Source organism: Impatiens glandulifera, chromosome 9 (assembly GCF_907164915.1).
Source record: "Impatiens glandulifera chromosome 9, dImpGla2.1, whole genome shotgun sequence".
NCBI lineage: Eukaryota > Viridiplantae > Streptophyta > Magnoliopsida > Ericales > Balsaminaceae > Impatiens > Impatiens glandulifera.
The window spans coordinates 33,900,948-33,919,666 of NC_061870.1; the positions used below are offsets into that span (position 1 = coordinate 33,900,948).

General features: G+C 26.0%; 4 protein-coding genes across 4 annotated transcripts; all 4 read right to left on the bottom strand.

The window, feature by feature from the left end:
* Positions 1-1,560: 1,560 nt before the first annotated feature.
* LOC124915670 (defensin-like protein 1) lies at positions 1,561-2,105 on the bottom strand. Its single transcript, XM_047456431.1, has 2 exons — positions 2,007-2,105; positions 1,561-1,913 (listed from the first exon to the last, which is right to left on the bottom strand). Exons 1-2 carry the CDS (start codon positions 2,068-2,070, stop codon positions 1,738-1,740), a joined length of 240 nt encoding a protein of 79 aa, XP_047312387.1. The 5' UTR covers positions 2,071-2,105; the 3' UTR covers positions 1,561-1,737.
* A 2,324-nt stretch (positions 2,106-4,429) lies between these two features.
* Positions 4,430-5,747, bottom strand: LOC124915296 (dolichol-phosphate mannose synthase subunit 2). The gene is made up of 3 exons (XM_047455991.1): positions 5,662-5,747; positions 5,163-5,274; positions 4,430-5,064 (listed from the first exon to the last, which is right to left on the bottom strand). Exons 2-3 carry the CDS (start codon positions 5,250-5,252, stop codon positions 4,912-4,914), a joined length of 243 nt encoding a protein of 80 aa, XP_047311947.1. The 5' UTR covers positions 5,253-5,274; positions 5,662-5,747; the 3' UTR covers positions 4,430-4,911.
* A 1,535-nt stretch (positions 5,748-7,282) lies between these two features.
* On the bottom strand, positions 7,283-8,881 carry LOC124915295 (cysteine synthase-like). The gene is made up of 4 exons (XM_047455990.1): positions 8,570-8,881; positions 7,777-8,475; positions 7,488-7,694; positions 7,283-7,410 (listed from the first exon to the last, which is right to left on the bottom strand). The coding sequence occupies exons 1-3, from the start codon at positions 8,606-8,608 to the stop codon at positions 7,590-7,592; spliced, it is 843 nt and encodes a 280-aa protein (XP_047311946.1). The 5' UTR covers positions 8,609-8,881; the 3' UTR covers positions 7,283-7,410; positions 7,488-7,589.
* A 4,678-nt stretch (positions 8,882-13,559) lies between these two features.
* On the bottom strand, positions 13,560-14,737 carry LOC124916310 (cysteine synthase-like). Its single transcript, XM_047457035.1, has 4 exons — positions 14,042-14,737; positions 13,902-13,961; positions 13,752-13,832; positions 13,560-13,655 (listed from the first exon to the last, which is right to left on the bottom strand). Exons 1-4 carry the CDS (start codon positions 14,720-14,722, stop codon positions 13,560-13,562), a joined length of 918 nt encoding a protein of 305 aa, XP_047312991.1. The 5' UTR covers positions 14,723-14,737.
* Positions 14,738-18,719: the final 3,982 nt, after the last annotated feature.

Consider the following 18,719-nt stretch of genomic DNA (forward strand, 5'->3'; position numbering starts at 1 on the left):
CGTCTGAAAGTTTAAGTTTAAGTTTAAATGTGAACCATGATTGTGGTGTGTCAGGTTAGTTCTTTTTAAAAAAAATAAATTATAATTAATACATTTCATTGGATAGAAACATTTGATTTCTTTACTTAGAAACATAATCTTTTTAGGACTTGGGCTATGCTTTTACATACAACACTTAAAAATAAAGTGAGTAGTTATTAAAAAGATTGGAAATTAATTGAAAAGTTGAAACAAGAATATGCTAATAACTACAAGAAAACTCACACAAAGAGTGGATAATAGGAACACCAAACAACATTGCGAGAAAGAAGATGATTATTGAAATAGTAGGTAGAGCAAACAATAGATTGATCATTTTGAGTTTAATGGGTTTTGTATGGGCTGTTGACCCATAGGACACGACACAAAACACATTACCGAATTAATACCCTACTCACAAGTAGGGCCAAAATAGGATCTTTAGGATCTTTCAGCATGTTTTTATCTAGATTGTTCACCTTGGTGGATGCTTTACTGTTTTCTTATGTAATAAATTTTATATTTTTTTGAAAAATTTAATGAATATGTTATATGAGTAGATTAGTTATAATGACAAAAATGATATATTCAAGGCCACCTTGTTCGGTATAGTTATATAAATAATTCTAACCCAAAAATAAATTTTTAAATAACTTGGCTATGAACAAGGCCCAAGATCCCACAAACACAACAAAATTTACTGTTTGAAAAATTAATACTAAAAACATAATTAAAAAAAAGTTCATCATTAGTAGTTTGATAATCTAAAGAATACACAAATCCTCTTGAAGGATTCTGTTAGGGTCTAAAATCAAGGCCTCGGTCCTAGAATAAATTCCAGCAACGTTCCCCGGCACCCGATCTCGGTCCTAGTGTGCACATGGGCCAGATTTCTGTTTTGTTGTATTATTATTTTGTTTTGCTTTCTTTTTCTACTTTACAAACTGAATTCTGTTATTTTCTAGTTATTGTTGTAACCGAATATTTTGGGGCAAGACATCACCTATATAAGGCTGATCTTTCTTCCCCAAGGACCCATGAATAGAATGATGAAGATATGACTTCGCCCATATTCGTCTATTATTATTATTATGGACTGTTTGGTATAGACCAACAATATTTCTCTTCGCACCCTTGATTCTTCTATCCCTTCCCCCCAAATTCTCTATCGAAAACCTTCCGCTGCCCTTTGATTGTAGAATTTCACCGGTTTTATAGATCAAGAATGTGATTCTTGAACCCAAAACACACCTTACGAGACAAGTCGTAACAGATTCCTAAACCAGTTTGATGTAAACTTACATAAGAAAAGCATTTGAATCCCGATTTGGGTTGTGGCACAAGAGATCGACCAACTAAGCTTCACTTAGATATGTCTATGTCGTCCATGTCTCGATCTTACTTATTTTAGTAATGTGGAGTTGAATCTAACCTCTTTAATTTAATTTTATAGTTTTTCTCTTCTTTTTCTTTTGGAGGTAACATCATTATCTTTTTAGGATGTGGGCCATGTTTTTAAATGCAAAGTACAATCACTAAAAATTGAAACAAGGATATGCTAAGCATCATAATAATAAGAACACCAACAACATAATAACAATAATATCTTAAAACATAATAGAAAGAAGATCGAAGAAGATGATCATTATTGAAATAGTACGTAGCTTATCGAAAGATCGATCGATCAAATCGAGTTTCTTCTTCTTCTTCTTAAACTAGCTAGCAGGGGCGAGTGCAGAAGCAGCGACGGCGTAAGCCAACGCATTCGCCGGCGGTGAAACCCTCACTCTTACAGACCTGGCCGCAGTTGTGGTTGCTCAGACATGTCCCATGGAATCCATGGCTCTGTGACTGGCAAGTCCTAGCCTCTGCAAATGGCTTAACCACGCTCAACTCTGTCAATTCAATTCAATTCAATTCATTAATTAATATCCATCCATCTTAATAAATAAATAAATAAATATAATAACATCTTATAAATAACTTACGAGAAGCAAAAGCGATAATGAGGAAGAAGAAGAGAAAGATGCGGAGAAAAGTTTTCATCTCCATTGTTATTATTATATGTCTAAAACTTACTTCCTTTCTTCATCTTTATAGGCCACAAAATCCAATATAATATATATTTTCAAAATCTATATTGGGGACCTCCACTTTGATTTTTTTATTATTAAAAATTCTAACCCTTTTCATCCTACTTTTTTTTTTTTTTTTTTAAAAAAAACACTATTTATTGCATCAACAACCAACAACAAACAAACCACAACAACAACAAAATATTAAATAAAAACTCTTGTAAACCAAAAACATTGAGTAATTGTTTTCAACCACTATTTTTTATTTTTTCCAATACATTCATTATTTAAAAAAAATATATATCTTTAGAAACAATTGTTTTTCATTAAACTCAAAAATAAAATATAACAAGAACTAACTCGTTTCATCTTTCGTTTTTCGAGTTTTATCATCAAATTATCAATTTTTTAAAAATAAATAATTTTTGAAAGATTATTGACGAAAATACTCTTACTTTCTTTTCTAGATATATTGAATGATAAATTCATTTTTAAATTATTAAATAAAGGTTAATTTTGGTATTCTCATAAATAAATAAATAAATAAATAAATAAATAAATAAATAAATAAATAAATAGTGATGGTTGGATTTGGGGTTAAACAAGGCCTAAGAGTTTGTTTTATTTAAATTTTGTTTTTTGTGTGACTTTTTACCCAAAACTTATATAACAACTTTTATTTATTTTCAACAATAATATTACGGAATTTATGAATTAGAACACCAACATATTTAACTAAAAAAATATTATAATCAATTAAAAATCTAAATAACTTACATTTTTTTTATTGAACATATTAAAAAAAACAGTGAAAACCCCTAAATAACCAGCATAAAACCAGCCCTACAAGTTTGATCTTATTGTCTTAAACAAAATTAATAAGGATTTATTCGTTTTATAATCAGAACCAAACTATTTATTATAGATCTTGTAAAAAGTGTTACTGTTACAAATTAAATTAAAGGTAAAGTTAGTGGTAAGGTACATAATTGAGTGGTGGATGACCAGACAGACATAGGTGATATGGTGGATGTCAGATTGAAATGTCTCTATTCCTCTCTCTTTTTTTACCGACACTTAGGCCTTGTTTGATTTTCATTTATTTCTAAATACTAGGTTATTAAAAATAATGTTATAAGAGTAAGTGATATTAATGGTATACAAATATAATGACAAGTGTTGTTCAAATAAATATAAAATAGATTTTAACTTAAATTTTGAAAAAAAAATATTATCTATAATAGTGAATTAAAATGAATCTTTAAATAACTTGTATCAAACTAGGCCTTACCCTCTATACCTTTAACATTGAACCCGTGTAGAAACTGATTAAAATAATGGTACACAATCACATGGCTTCATCATTATCGATCAACTTTTCAAGATTCTCTTCTTGATATTTATTTTCACCTTATTTTAAATTATTAAATTTATTATTTGTTACTTATTATAAGCAAAAACAAACTAAATATCAAGAACTTCAACGAGACGTTTACAACACTTATTGAAAATTTTAATTGCTAAGTTGTGTTTATTTATTTCTCTTTTCGATGTATCTTTTAATTTCCTAAATTTTCATATCATACATTGTAGTTAAGCTCTGGCATTTTTGAATTATGTGTATTGATTTATTTCTAAAAAAAATCTATTAGTTTGGTGTAGAGTTATTTTTTTAATAATCTGAATTATTTAAAACGAAAAGTTTTATAACAGGAAAAAAAATATTAATTGGTTTGATTCAACTTAATAAGTGTTAGTTTTAAAGAATAAATTATCGCATATAAATAAAATGAAACATATACAAACAATTAATAAATAAAGGAATTAATTTTGAACAGATAAGAAAAGATTAAAATAAACTAACTATTATAAGTATTTAACAAATAAGTTTGAATGAAAATAGACATAAATAATCATATCATTATTTATTATTTTAAAATATTATAAACATAAAATAAAAAATAATTTAGTATTTTAATTAAATCCTAACCACTTACAAAATTTATACACATACTTACTACTAGGCATATAGCAAGGGGTAGTGGGTACCATACCTCATGTATAAACACTTTTTTTAAGATGAATTTGAGTATGAATGAATATGTATTTGAGCTTAAAAATATGTCCAAAAATGTTTTTATATATAATTAAGTTATATTTCATAACATTAACTATTTAAATCAACATATGAATGTTATAGATCACGTATTTTCAATTAAATTTATTAACATTTTCTTGGGACATCGAGATCCTTAATGATATTGGTGCCTAAAACATGTCATGGTTTAGGGACAAACTGTATACAAGTCTAATTTCCAATTGATTTGCAACAAAGATGCATGTCAATCTCAATATATATTCAATTTAGCAATGTTGTGGAAAAGTAGTAATCTAATCAAGCTTTAATTGTTTACACAGAGATGCTTAATATTGAAATCACTATATTGCATAATGATGGAAACAAACACCTATTGTCCAAATAATATGATTTTCTATAACCTATATATGAAACAAGATTATTTGAAAAAGAAACAAAAAAATGGTTATTCAAATAACCCCATATCAAAAAAGACCCAAGTTCATGAACATTTTTGACACTCTCCAAAATGCAGTTGCCTAGTGGCTTTGCTCAATTTCTAAGAGCACCATGAACAAATCTTTCTTCAAATAGAATAATACTTGTTAACTTTGGGTTTCAATATGCAACAGGCAAATGCAAGATACTTGGAGCAAAAGTGTTATTGTCCTATTAGGTTGGAGTGTTTATATAAGGAAAAAAAGAAAACTAACTTCAAAGGTATGATGCTTTCATATTGTTTTATGCCTTCTTCTTCTTGGATTTAAGCTTAACAACCCCAAAAAAGACAGATAAAAAGCAAAGGAGTGTTACACCTGCAAAAACAGGAATGAGAATGGCATACTCTTGGGGCAAGAAGTACTTGTGGATGAAGTGTTCATCATCAACAAATGGCTGAAATCATACCAAAAAGGCCCAAAAAAAACAGGGGAGATTAGAACAAATCCAAAGGCTTAAACAAAATTTGGAACATTAAAAAGATGAACACTAACCAAGATGATGACCCAGAAAGTATAATATGTGAATATGGATATGCTTGTAAGAGACAAAAGAAATCCAACAGATCTGTCTGCTAATTCCATTCAAATCTCACACTTTAGATTCCTGAAATCAGACCAAATTGATTATAGCAAATCCACACGCTTCTTGGTTAATTACAGGTTTGACATAATGATCCATGGAACAGCAAATAGTCTGTTACTAAACATTGAAAAAAATTGCAGCTTCCAAGAATTTCCCATGTAATTGTAAAGACAGGACAAGAAAATACAAGGATTCTGATTTGTAGATCCTGGCTTCTTCTTCTACTAATCAATCTTACGGGGAAAATAATAGATCAGAAAGCTTATTGTTGAATCATGCTTTAACTTGCTTAATGAAAGAAGACAGAATAAGGTAATAACAATTGTAGATCTCCGTAAACGGAAGAATGAACTCATTCGGATAGAATCAATCAGCACACAAATAACAGATCAATAGAGGAAGACCTACCGGAGATCGCGATGAAAACTGTCTGTGGAGATGAACACAGATCGAACCAATTTTGGGATTAGGGCAGTTAAAGACCCAAATGGAGGTAAGGACCCAAATTAACACAGATTTTGATTTTCAAATAATTAACTATAATTTCATATATATTTTTATTTGGCACATCATTTAATTTATTAATTAATCTACCTTCTATCTTATTTAATATATATATTATCATTATATAATAATATCTTTTAATCTTTTATATAAAATAAATATTTTATTTCAAAATCAATACCAAACAATTATTCAAATAATGGATGTATATAAAAACATATTAATAGCGTCCTTATCCATGACCCATTTTTTTTTTTCATGATTTATGACCAAGATTTTGGTCATTGTTCTTATTCATTACCAACAAAATCTTAATCATGAATTAAAAATATTATTTTTATTTTTAAATTAAAAAAATAATAAATAATTTTAAATGGTAATTAGTAAAAATGGAGAAAATGATGATTTTTTTTGTGTTCCGAAGTATAACAAGAGTAGTCTTTATTTATAGATCTCGAAAAATTATGAATTTTAATATATTTTATTTATTTTTTAAAATTATAAATAATACTAAAATCGGGTTTTAAAGATAAAAGATAAAGAAAATTTGGGCAACCAATTAGATACTGACAAATAGCAGCATTTTATTGGATTGGATGAGTTTGGTTGTAATTTTTGTCATAATTTGAAAAAACCAAGACCCAATGACATGATTGTGGTTTTGGTCATGGAATGACCAATCATTTGATCATGATAAATTCACGATATCAAACTATAACCAGCATTATGATCCATTTTTGGGTCATGGATAAGGATGCTCTAATAGTTTAATTAAAATTAGGGAGTAATTGATGAATTATTTATTGAATGACTTGAAAAAAAATTAGATTGATCAGGTTGATTAATTAGATTTTGTTGAATAAAATTATGAGATTATATCAATTTTCTAACTTAAAATAAAGATATCACAGGTTTAATCGTACATCCACCCTGACCACAAATATACAACTCCATGAGAAAAGAGATTGATATTTCAAATAATGCAACATAACAATGGATTTGATGGATAACTAAATGAAGAAGATGGTTTTAAAAAGATATATATGATACAAAGTAGGGTCAAGATTGAGATGGAGAAAATGTGACATCAATGATGAAGATAGATGAAATGAAATATTCTCATATATTCTCTTAGCCAATAATTATTTATGAAATATCATGCCTATATTTTTTTTTTGGATAATAGCTAGTGTCGAATTTTGTTGACTAGGTGGTACAATAATTCCTACTATAGTCCCTATTATATATTAATTTATATATATATATCATAGACATACACTTCATATTCAATAAAAATAAAAACTATTTTAAAGACTTGTCTCCTTCAATGCAACTTATATCAATATTGAACTCACTAGATAACCAAAAGATTAAAGGTCATGATTAACACCAATTTAACTATATTTTAATAAAAAGACAAACAAAATTATGAAATTTTGTTATTATAAGTAACAAGGTACACACTTTGAATGACAAAATCTATCCATTATTATTTGCAAGGAATCATGGAGAAATAAATTTCTTGAAAGCAATGGAGATTTGTGTTGTGTTGCCTCATCACTCGAAGTCGAAATCCATTCCTTTCTTCTCATATCGATACGAATCAAATAACTCGGTTGACAGGTAACGCTCTCCGCAGCTAGGAAACACAACCTGTCGACAGTTTTATTTCATATTCTTAACTATAGACTAGAACAAATTACATAACATAACATTAAATTACTACTTACAACAATAAGTTTGCCAGCATTTTCAGGTCGTTTCGCAATCTTTATTGCAGCAGCAGCAGCCGCCCCCGATGAGATCCCTACCTGTTTGTGTTCGTTTAAGCATTACAAAAACATCGAAGAATCGAAAACAGAGAAGTCATCACTCACCAATAAACCTTCCTTTAGTGGAAGAAGTTTCGCGGTTTCAATGGCTTCTTCACCCGATATCTACAAATACAATATGTCAATTAGTTTCTTCTACACATGTATATTTAAGAAACATTGAATGTGATTATTCATAATTACTTACTGGAATAACTTCATCAAGAATAGTTTGATCCAAAACAGGTGGAATAATACCACCAAGTCCTTGTATCTTATGTGGACCTGGTTTTCCTCCATTAAAAACCGCACTTTCTTCTGGTTCAACCCCATAAACTTTTATATTTGGATTCATTTCTTTTAAGAACCTTCCTGTACCAGTAACAGTACCCCCTGTTCCAATTCCAGCCACCAAAATATCAACTTTCTGATTAGAACCATTCCAAATCTCAGGCCCTGTTGTTTCATAATGAATCCTTGGATTCATAGGATTTTCAAACTGGTTTAAGAAATAAGCATTAGGTGTTCTTTCAATAATCTCATGAACTTTCTTAAAGTATCCTTCCATTCCTTTACTATAATCAGTCAGATACAAATCAGCTCCAAATGCTCTAACAATTATCTTTCTCTCAATGCTGAAATTATCAGGCATTACAACTATGAGTTTGTAGCCCTTAACAGCTGCAGCAAATGCTAGACCAATTCCAGTGTTTCCGCCGCTAATCTCAATCAGAACCGACTTTCCTGGTGTAATAAGACCCTTATCTTCTGCATCTTTGATCATTGCATATCCAAGCCTATCTTTAATACTTGAACATGGCTCCATCATCTCTAACTTGACTGCTATATTTGCAACACACCCTTCTACTATATTGTTTAGATACACCATTGGAGTATTTCCTATTAACTGTGTAAGTAAATTAATAAAATTATATTATATATAAGGAAGATCAAAGAAACCCCACCATAAGTGACCATATTTATATATTGATTGAACTAACCTGGGTGGCATCTTTTGCAATTCCCAATATGTCTTCCATCTGAGATTTTACAGAAAATTAACCAATATGATATGAGTTTATAAAAGGATTAAGAAGAGATGGAGATGGAGATTGGATTGTGCATGTGTGGTAGATGATGATGATGAAGAAGGAAATACAAGGAATGATGAGATCAATCATGGAGTTCACCACACAGACCAAATTAAAGAAGAAGAAGACCCTCATACTGATGAACTGAAAGGACCACTACTTTTAACTTTTAAGTCTTGTTTGTTTATGAAATTTGGATTCATGTTAATTAAATAATACAAATGTCACTCCAATTCCATGCAAATGTCAGTCCCATGCAAACATGACACATGTTTTAGACCACACTTCTAATTTTATTTTATTTTCACTATAAATCTGTGTTATAAATGCCGGCCTAGGTGCTACCTACGCTGTAGGCGGTCCTACTCCTATAGGCGGTTTCATTATTTATATTTAATAATAATATATAATTATACATATTTTTAATTTTATAATTTATATATATATATATATATATATATTAATATGCTTATTAGAGGCCAATGAGAGGAAAAGAAGAATGACCTTGTAAAACTTAACAAGGATTTAGATACATCAGATGTGGAATATAAAAAAAGTATTGATTTTGAATTCGATAATAAAAGAATTATGAATATAGTTGATGGTGCATATATAGATTATTTAGAAGATTAATTATGTTTATAGTGTTACCTTAATATGTTAGATAAATTATGAACATTAAAATAATAAATAAATATATAATATCTTTATTATATTTATATTCTAAATTTCCTGAGTCCTTGTCTTTAAACAAATTATACAGACTATTTTTCTTTTTCTATTTTTTATATCTAGAAGGGTGAATTATTTGATTAGTTACTAATTTTTTTGAACTATGGGCCTTGGGCATCTCACTTCTCAAAAGGGACTCACACCCGGTTCTTTTCAGAATTCTTTTTACAAAATAAATAGTTACACTATATATGGTCTAAAATTTTATATCAATAAATTTAACAAACTATAGTATATAATTTTTAAAGATATTATTATATTATTAATTATTTTTTAAAGAAATCGCTTAGATACCTAACTGTAGTGTCTTTATATAAAAGTATAACTCTATTTATGTGTTATATTTTTTTGACTAGTTTTACAATGTTACCCAATTTCTTTATCATTTAAATTAATTTCTTAGTTTAATGTTCTCTATTGTTAATCAACCCAAACAGATTCAAGAAAACACAAATTAAACTGTAACAAATGAGACGTAACATATTACGAGTTTTAGTTGAATTAATATATATAATATATATATAATAAATCATATTAAATAATAAAAAAGAAAGATAGACACGCGGTTCAAGGCCACCGACCAGTTACCATCAATAGCCTCTTTTATTTTTAATAATAATATTATTGACTTAAATATCATACTTATAATTGTTTTTTTTAGATAAATTATTAAATTTACAAATAGCTAAAAATGAATATATATATATATATATATATAAATAGACAAATCGTCCAAACCCACTGATCACCAATTACCACCTTTTATATTTTATTATTATTGACATAAATATCATATTTATAACTATTATTGTGAATTTGTTAACTTTACAGATCACTTAAAAATGAATTGTTTAACATGGAACATCACATATAACTCAATTTTTCACTTCGCCTGGTTTACATTGTTTATCAATATTTGAATAAGGATAATTTTATTTGTTACTCAAAATATTTAGTAAAAATTGTTTTGAAACCGTTTCATTGATTTGTTCAGCTTGCTTTATTCCAACACTTATCGTTTATGAACTCAAATGAGTCGTCATTCAACAAAAATATATTTTCTATTGATAATTTTAATTTTGTAAATTCTCTACACAATTTGATATATAAATCGTCAATTGTTTAATTATTTTAATTTTGTAGATATTATATTATATTATTTATTATTTATTTATCGTATGTAACTCATATTTGAATTTATTGAGAATTAATCTATTATATAAAAAATAAATATAAAAAATATTTAACATGTATATAATATTTTATTTTAAAAGATGTTATTATAAAAATGATAATAAAAGAAACTATATATAATTCAAAATAAGTGAAAACAAATAGACCTTGTTAAAAAGATAAAACACTTTCTTTCATCTCATGAACTAAAATTTCATCCTTCAAAAACTTCATTGACTAGCAGTAAATTGATTTTGTTTTTTTATATTTCTTTTGTAATTAAATATTATAAATAAGAGATTCTAAAATAAAATTGATTCTTAGAAAAAAAATTCTAACCGTTAAGTGTTTGAAATCTATTTTGTTTGAATGTATTTCTCAATTTTGGTAATCATTATTTTATATCATTATAGATTGAATATTAAATAAATTTGCATGAAGATGTGAACGCCAAATATAATTAAATTTGGTATTTTTTACAAATATATTTCACATTGAATTTCTTCATAAATGATATTGATTAAAATTTGCAAATAAAACTCAATAATTATCAAAATATACAACTTTTTACATTTATCAAATTTAATATCGATAATATAATTTCACCGTATATAAAAAACAAGACAGAAAACTCATTATAAGATTATGAAGAAGAGATAATGTTTTCTTTCATATGAATTTAGTGACAAAAATAAAGAAAGCATTCTCATTCAATGGCTTTGGTTTTGGAGCTTCTGGGTCGGCTTATTCAATTTTGTATTTTTTAAATCAATTTAAAGATCAAACCGAATTCGAATTTTGGTTCGAATTCAAACTAATTCATTTTTTTAAATTATAATTTCAATATACGAACAAGTGAACAAGCAGCAAAATGTCGGACATGAAGCGGTGCTGGCGTGAAGTGGAGCTGGCGGCAACGAAGAGTGTCGTCGACGATGGTGGTGATTGATTTTATTATAGGCGAAAAACGGAGGGACGTAGATTAGATATTTGGAGTATGAATAAGTTAAGAGTGATTATTAGACATTATTTAATATTTTAAAATATATAAATAATAAGAAAATTTTATTTATGATTTTGAGTTTTTAACATAAAAATCAAAAATCGTCAACAATCAATATAATTTTTGGTTCAAATTAAATTATTTTTTTTAGTATAACATATTTCTTTTAACTAAATAAAATTTAGTATTTTTGTAAAATATATTTCTCTTAACTAAATAAAAGTTTAAAAAAAATATAAATAAAGAAATCCAAATATGAAATAATGAATCATATATTCTTCGTCAACATCACACATTGATCTTTATTTTCTTACAATAATTAATATTATTATTATTATACATTTTTATCACATGACAAAATCATTTCATTAATTCAAAATTTGGTAAAGACTGCAAAAAAAAAAATTGGTGAAAATTAATACAAAGTATGACATATTTCGTCATAAATTATTTAGTTAGAACTATAAGAAATATTATAAAATCACTCAAATTTCTAAACAACTGAATTTTTTTTTTTACAACATTATAAACATCATTAATCCACTCAGTAAAATTTCAAAACTTGAATAATGATGCAGACAGGTTATAATAGAATTTCTTAAGAACTAATTAAGTATATATAGTTTATATTGTCAAATAGCTTACATACATATTTGCTACCCTATATTATTATATATGCTTCCAAGTAGTACAAGATATTTATTTGTTATGCTTAAAAAAAGTCCTAAATAAAAGAGAAAGGAACAAGATGAATGACCCAATGTTTCTGGATTTGATATGATTGCTAGTTAGAATTTTATTCAGTTCAGATTTTATATTTAATAATATTATTAAATTTTATTTTTAATAACATTAATAACATAATATTTTGTGTAAAAAGAAAAATACTGTTACTTTAATATTATAAATTAAAAAATATATTTATTAATTATTTAAAATATATCAAAATATAGTGTTATATTTTTGTTTGAATGTTTGAAAAAATTATATTTTATGAATTTATTATTATATATATTTATAAAGATAATTAATAGTTTTAAAACATTAATATAAAATAAAAATAATAATATATATTAAATAATTGGTTTAATATTCGTTATACATGTTATTTTATTATAAATTATTTTATAATGTTTTAAAAAATAAGGGTTAACTAAAAACATAGTTAAATTATTATTTTAAAAAAACTGAGTATAATATAAAGTAAAATTGAAATAATAAAAAATACATAATAAATATTTAGTATTTGAATTTATAATATTACTTTTTAAAAAGTAATATTATATTAATTTTAAACTTTTTTTATCATTAAATTTAATATTGAATAAAAAATTCAACAGAAAAAAATAAAATAATAAAAAACATTGAAATTTAATTAATTATATTCAAAATCTATGTAATTATATAAAGATTTGTTTCCAAAATATTTTTCCTTATAAATTCAAAGAAATCTAAAATGTCTATAATATTGTTCTTTTATTCCACTTTACATGTTATCTTGACAGTAACATATCTCATTTTTACAATAAGAAGTAAAAACATTAAAAAAAAAAGGCTTAAACATATTTAAGAAAAACTTTACTTATTTATATTTTATGTTGGATCAAATAATTTAATAATAAATCTTTTTTTATTAAGTGATAAGAGTTTTGTGTCTAACATACAAAAGTTTATTGGTTTCCATTATAATTTATTTATTTATTTATTAATAAACTTATCTTAAAAAAAATCAATAATATTATCTTAATTTTCAAATATAAAAAATTAATTTGTTTGAATCTAATTAATAGTGACAAAAGTAAATAATATATGCAGTGATTTATAATAGCCTGTTAATAAAAAGACAAAAACAAAATTATGATATTTTGTTAATATAAGTAATAAGGTGCACACTTTGAACAAAGACAAAATCTCTCATGCATTATTATTTGGAAGGAATCATGGAGAAATAAATTTATTGAAAGCAATGGAGATTTGTGTTGTGTTGCCTCATCACTCGGAGTGGAAATCCATTCCTTTCGTCTCATAACGATGCGAATCAAATAACTCGGTTGACAGGTAACGCTCCCCGCAGCTAGGGAACACAACCTGTAGACAGTTATATTTCATATTCTTAACTATAGACTAGAACAAATTACGTAACATTAACATATGAAAAACATAACATTAAATATTACTACTTACAACAATAAGTTTGCCAGCATTTTCAGGTCGTTTCGCAATCTTTATTGCAGCAGCAGCAGCCGCCCCTGATGAAATCCCCACCTGTCCGTGTTTGTTCAAGCGTTACAAAAACATCGAAGAAGAATCGAAAACAGAAAAGTCACCACTCACCAATAAACCTTCCTTTAGTGGAAGAAGTTTCGCGGTTTCAATGGCTTCTTCACCTGATATCTACAAATTAATACAATGTCAATTAGTTTCTTCTACACATATATATTTAAGAAACATTGAATATGATTATTCTTACTCACTGGAATAACTTCATCAAGAATAGTTTGATCCAAAACAGGTGGAATAATACCACCAAGTCCTTGTATCTTATGTGGACCTGGTTTTCCTCCATTTAAAACCGCACTTTCTTCTGGTTCAACCCCATAAACTTTTATATTTGGATTCATCTCTTTTAAGAACCTTCCTGTACCAGTAACAGTACCCCCTGTTCCAATTCCAGCCACCAAAATATCAACTTTCTTATTAGAACCATTCCAAATCTCAGGCCCTGTCGTTTCATAATGAATCCTTGGATTCATAGGATTTTCAAACTGGTTTAAGAAATGAGCATTAGGTGTTCTTTCAATAATCTCATGAACTTTCTTCAAGAATCCTTCCATTCCTTTACTACTATCAGTCAGATACATATCAGCTCCAAATGCTCTAACAATTATCCTTTTCTCAATGCTGTAATTATCAGGCATTACAGCTATGAGTTTGTAGCCCTTAACAGCTGCAGCAAATGCTAGACCAATTCCAGTGTTTCCACCGCTAATCTCTATCAGAACCGACTTTCCTGGTGTAATTAGACCTTTATCTTCTGCATCTTTGATCATTGCATATCCAAGCCTATCTTTAATACTTGAACATGGCTCCATCATCTCTAACTTGACTGCTATATTTGCCACACACCCTTCTACTATATTGTTTAGATACACCATTGGAGTGTTTCCTATTAACTGCATGTGTAAGTAATAAATTAATAAAATTATATTATAAGGAAGAAGATCAGAGAAACCCCACCAATATATTTATATATTCATTGAACTAACCTGGGTGGCATCTTTTGCAATTCCCATTATGTCTTCCATCTGAGATTTTACAGAAATTAACCAGATGATGAGTTTATAAAGGGATCAAGAACAGATGGAGATGGAGATTGGATTGTGCATATGTGGTAGATGATATATGAAGATGATGATGATGAAAAGACTATTACCATTAAAGAACTTAGAATTTAGATATACATAATTATGATGCATGTATACATATGATTTAGAAGATTAATTATTTTATAATTTTTTTTTTTTAATATTACTCTATTTATTAAATAAATTATGAATATTAATTTTGATTTTTGGTAAAAATGTAAGTATACAATATCTATATTATATTTATATTTTAATTTATTTATATATATACGGCTAAGCACCCGAAACAGTAAGCGAGTCCGTTTCACGACCGCTTACCGCCATTTATAATACTGCCATAAACCATCTTTTTATTTAAACAAATAAAATAAAAGGTTAGAGACACAAAAATGAAGAGCAATATCAGTGCAACAAAAAAAAAAAAAAACATATAATTGAATAAAACATGAATTAGCAAAGGCATAACCAATCAATTAACTATCTTATAATTTTATAAGTTTATAAAATATTTCAATTTTATAAAAAAATAAAATAAATTATATTTATTAATTCAAAAATAAGTTATTATTTATTTAAATAAATAAACTCATCTAATTAATTTTGTAATTATTATTTATTTATAATTAGTGTTAAGAGTTGAATATCCTAAATTTCTAAATATTGGATTCAAATACAATAGAGAGTTGTTACGTCTAATTAAATTAGATTAGTTGAGTTTTTCTGAAAGTATACCCTTTATCTTTAAAAAATAGATAGATAGTTGTTTCGTCTAATTAACCTTTCAAAAATGGAAAACCAGCTTAGTTTGTGTTAAGTGTTTATGGAGTATATCATTAACCTTTGAAAAACGGAACCAGCTTTGTAAAGAAAATATATATTATTACAGATTTTTTTAATTTTGAATATCTTATTATATTTATATAACTATCCTGACTATTTTTTTTCTTTCTATTTCTATTTAATTTGTTAAGTGAAATCTATATATATATATCTATATATATATATAAAATGATGCTTAATTTTTCAAGGATTCAGATTGTCTGTGGTTAATTTGGATATATATATATATGAGAGTATCAAAGTAAATGAATACTTTGATCGGATTATGGGTTAACCCGTCATAAATATATTTTCCGTAATATTTTTTTCACGATATTTTATAATATTACTCGTGCACGAAATACATGCTCGTTATTTGAACAGTGACTAAAATTTATGCAAATATACTAACTATGGGCTTGGGCATCTCAATTTCAAAAGGGACTCACCGGCTCTTTTCAGAATTCATTTTATAATATAAATAGTTACAGAATTTAAGTTATGGTCTAAAATTTTATATTAATAAATTTAACAAACTACAGTATATAATTTTTAACGATATTATTATATATATATATTTTTTTTTTAAGAAATCGCTTAGATACCTTATAAAAGTAGAACTTTATTTATGTGTTGATATTTTGTTTTGACTAGTTTTACAATGTTACCCAATTTCTTTATCATTTAAATTAATTTCTTAGTTTGATGCTCTCTATTGTTAATCAACCCAAACATATTCAAGAAAACACAAATTAAACTGTAACAAATTAGACGAATATATTACGAGTTTTAGTTGAATTAAATATATTAAAAAAAAAAAAAATTAGATAGACACGCGGTTCAAGGCCACCGACCAGTTACCATCAATAGTTTTTTTTATTTTTCTTTAATAATAATAATATTAATGACTTAAATATCATATTTATAACTTGTTTTTGAGAGAAATTATTAAATTTACAAATAGCTAAAAATAATATATATATATATATATATATATATATATATATATATATATAAATAAAAATAAATAGACAAACCGTACAAGCACACTAACTAATTAGCATCGATAGCCTTTCTCTTTCTTTTTTTTTTTTTTTTATCTTAAATATCACATTTATAACTATTATTAATAAAAATATAATTAAAATAATAATTTTAAATATTTAAAATTCTTAATAAATCACGAATAATATATTAAAATAAAAATAGAACGCTCTTATTCCATATTTTTTTCATTTTCGTAAAACAACTAATTATTTTCCCACATATTTTATCACATATTTTTTCCGAATTAACCTCTAATCTCGTAATCTTACATTTTCACTTTGGTTAATCAAATATTTGATTATATTTTTTAATATTTAATATCGAGACCTCACACTTTGGTCAATCAAATATATATTTGATTCATATTTTTTAAACTAATTTCAATTGATATCGGTCTATTATCCCTCGGCAAACTATATTTCAATCACACTTAGGTTAAAGGGTTGTACTTGTTTTTACTATATTGCAAGTTCGAAACATACATATAACATTTTTAATTTTATTTTTAACCGTTTTAAGTTTATGGGCGGGTCAACTCACAATCCGACTCAAGTATCCATTTAATATCACATAAATATATACAAATTAACCACAACTCTTGACCCGGCAATCCGAACCCTTTAAAATTTAAGCATCATTTTATATATATATATATATATATATATATATATTAGTTAGTTAAAAAGTTGAACTTATATTTTTAAAATGTTTTGCGTTCATCAAATTTTGTGTTGAATTTAAAATATAAAGTGTTATTAGCCTAGCCGGTTAAAGAGTTGTATTTGTTTTGTTATGTTGCAAGTTTGAAACATACATATAACATTTTTAATTTTATTTTAACCGTTTTAAGTTTATGGGCGGGTCAACCCACAATCGGACTCAAGTATCCATTTACTCTCACATGTATATTCAAATTAACCACAACTCTCGACGCGACAATCCGCACAATTTAAAAATTAAACATCATATTATATTTATATATTATAACTCATTTTCATAATGTTAAATTGTTTAACATGGACAATCACGTATAACTCAATTGTTAACTTCGTATGACTCGTTTATGTTGTTTATCGATAATCGACTAAGGATAATTTTAATTATCACTCTATTAAGATTTTTTCAACACTGTAATATTGGTTTATTCAGTTTGCTTTAATTTAACACTAATCGTTTAGGAACTCAAATGAGTTTGACTTTATAGGAACTCTCAACAATTACATGACCGTTTGATCTTTTCTGTTGATAGTTTTAATTTTGTAAATTCTCTATACAATTTGATATATAAATAATAAATTATTTATTTTAATTTTGTAGATATTATATTATTTATTTCTCATATGTAACTTCAATTTGAATTTAATGAGAATTAATTTCTTATAAAAATAATATGTAACATGTATATGATATTTTTATTTTAAAAGATGTTATTATAAAAAAAATAATAAAAGAAATTAGAATTCAAAATAAGTTTAAAATATAGACCTTTTAAAAACAGAAAACACTTTCTTTAATCTCATGAACTAAAATTTCATCCTTCAAAAACTTCAACTAGCAATAAATTGTATAAGTAGAAGGTAAATTGACCTTTTTTTTAGGAAAAAAGCTCACTTAGACGTATATACTTGTAAAACTAGCTCACTTAAACGTATGTACTAATAAAAAGTCATTTAAACGTACGTACTATCAAAAATTGGCTCATTTAGCCTCTTTTAATAACTATGGTTAACTTTTATTTTTAAATTTATATATTTATTAATTAAATTAATATATTTTCTCTCTCTTTCCTTTTCATTTATTATTTCATTTATTACTAATAAATGAATTCTCTATTTTTATCTTTTTTATAATTTTTTATTATTTTTATATGATTATTTATGATTGATTATTTTAATTTTATTTTATATATACGAGCATTCAT

What these genes read in the sequence shown, in the direction of transcription:
- LOC124916310 (XM_047457035.1), bottom strand. Translation starts at nt 14,722, where the DNA reads ATGGTGTATCTAAACAATATAGTAGAAGGGTGTGTGGCAAATATAGCA. An exon ending in TTCTTGATGAAGTTATTCCA is followed by an intron (nt 13,962 to 14,041) that starts GTGAGTAAGAAT and finishes ATTAATTTGTAG; the next exon opens with ATATCAGGTGAAGAAGCCAT. An exon ending in CACTAAAGGAAGGTTTATTG is followed by an intron (nt 13,833 to 13,901) that starts GTGAGTGGTGAC and finishes AAACACGGACAG; the next exon opens with GTGGGGATTTCATCAGGGGC.
- LOC124915670 (XM_047456431.1), bottom strand. Translation starts at nt 2,070, where the DNA reads ATGGAGATGAAAACTTTTCTCCGCATCTTTCTCTTCTTCTTCCTCATT. An exon ending in CATTATCGCTTTTGCTTCTC is followed by an intron (nt 1,914 to 2,006) that starts GTAAGTTATTTA and finishes TTGAATTGACAG; the next exon opens with AGTTGAGCGTGGTTAAGCCA.
- LOC124915296 (XM_047455991.1), bottom strand. Translation starts at nt 5,252, where the DNA reads ATGGAATTAGCAGACAGATCTGTTGGATTTCTTTTGTCTCTTACAAGC. An exon ending in CTTTCTGGGTCATCATCTTG is followed by an intron (nt 5,065 to 5,162) that starts GTTAGTGTTCAT and finishes GTATGATTTCAG; the next exon opens with CCATTTGTTGATGATGAACA.
- LOC124915295 (XM_047455990.1), bottom strand. Translation starts at nt 8,608, where the DNA reads ATGGAAGACATATTGGGAATTGCAAAAGATGCCACCCAG. An exon ending in TTGCAAAAGATGCCACCCAG is followed by an intron (nt 8,476 to 8,569) that starts GTTAGTTCAATC and finishes TTACTTACACAG; the next exon opens with TTAATAGGAAATACTCCAAT. An exon ending in TTCTTGATGAAGTTATTCCA is followed by an intron (nt 7,695 to 7,776) that starts GTAAGTAATTAT and finishes TTGTATTTGTAG; the next exon opens with ATATCGGGTGAAGAAGCCAT.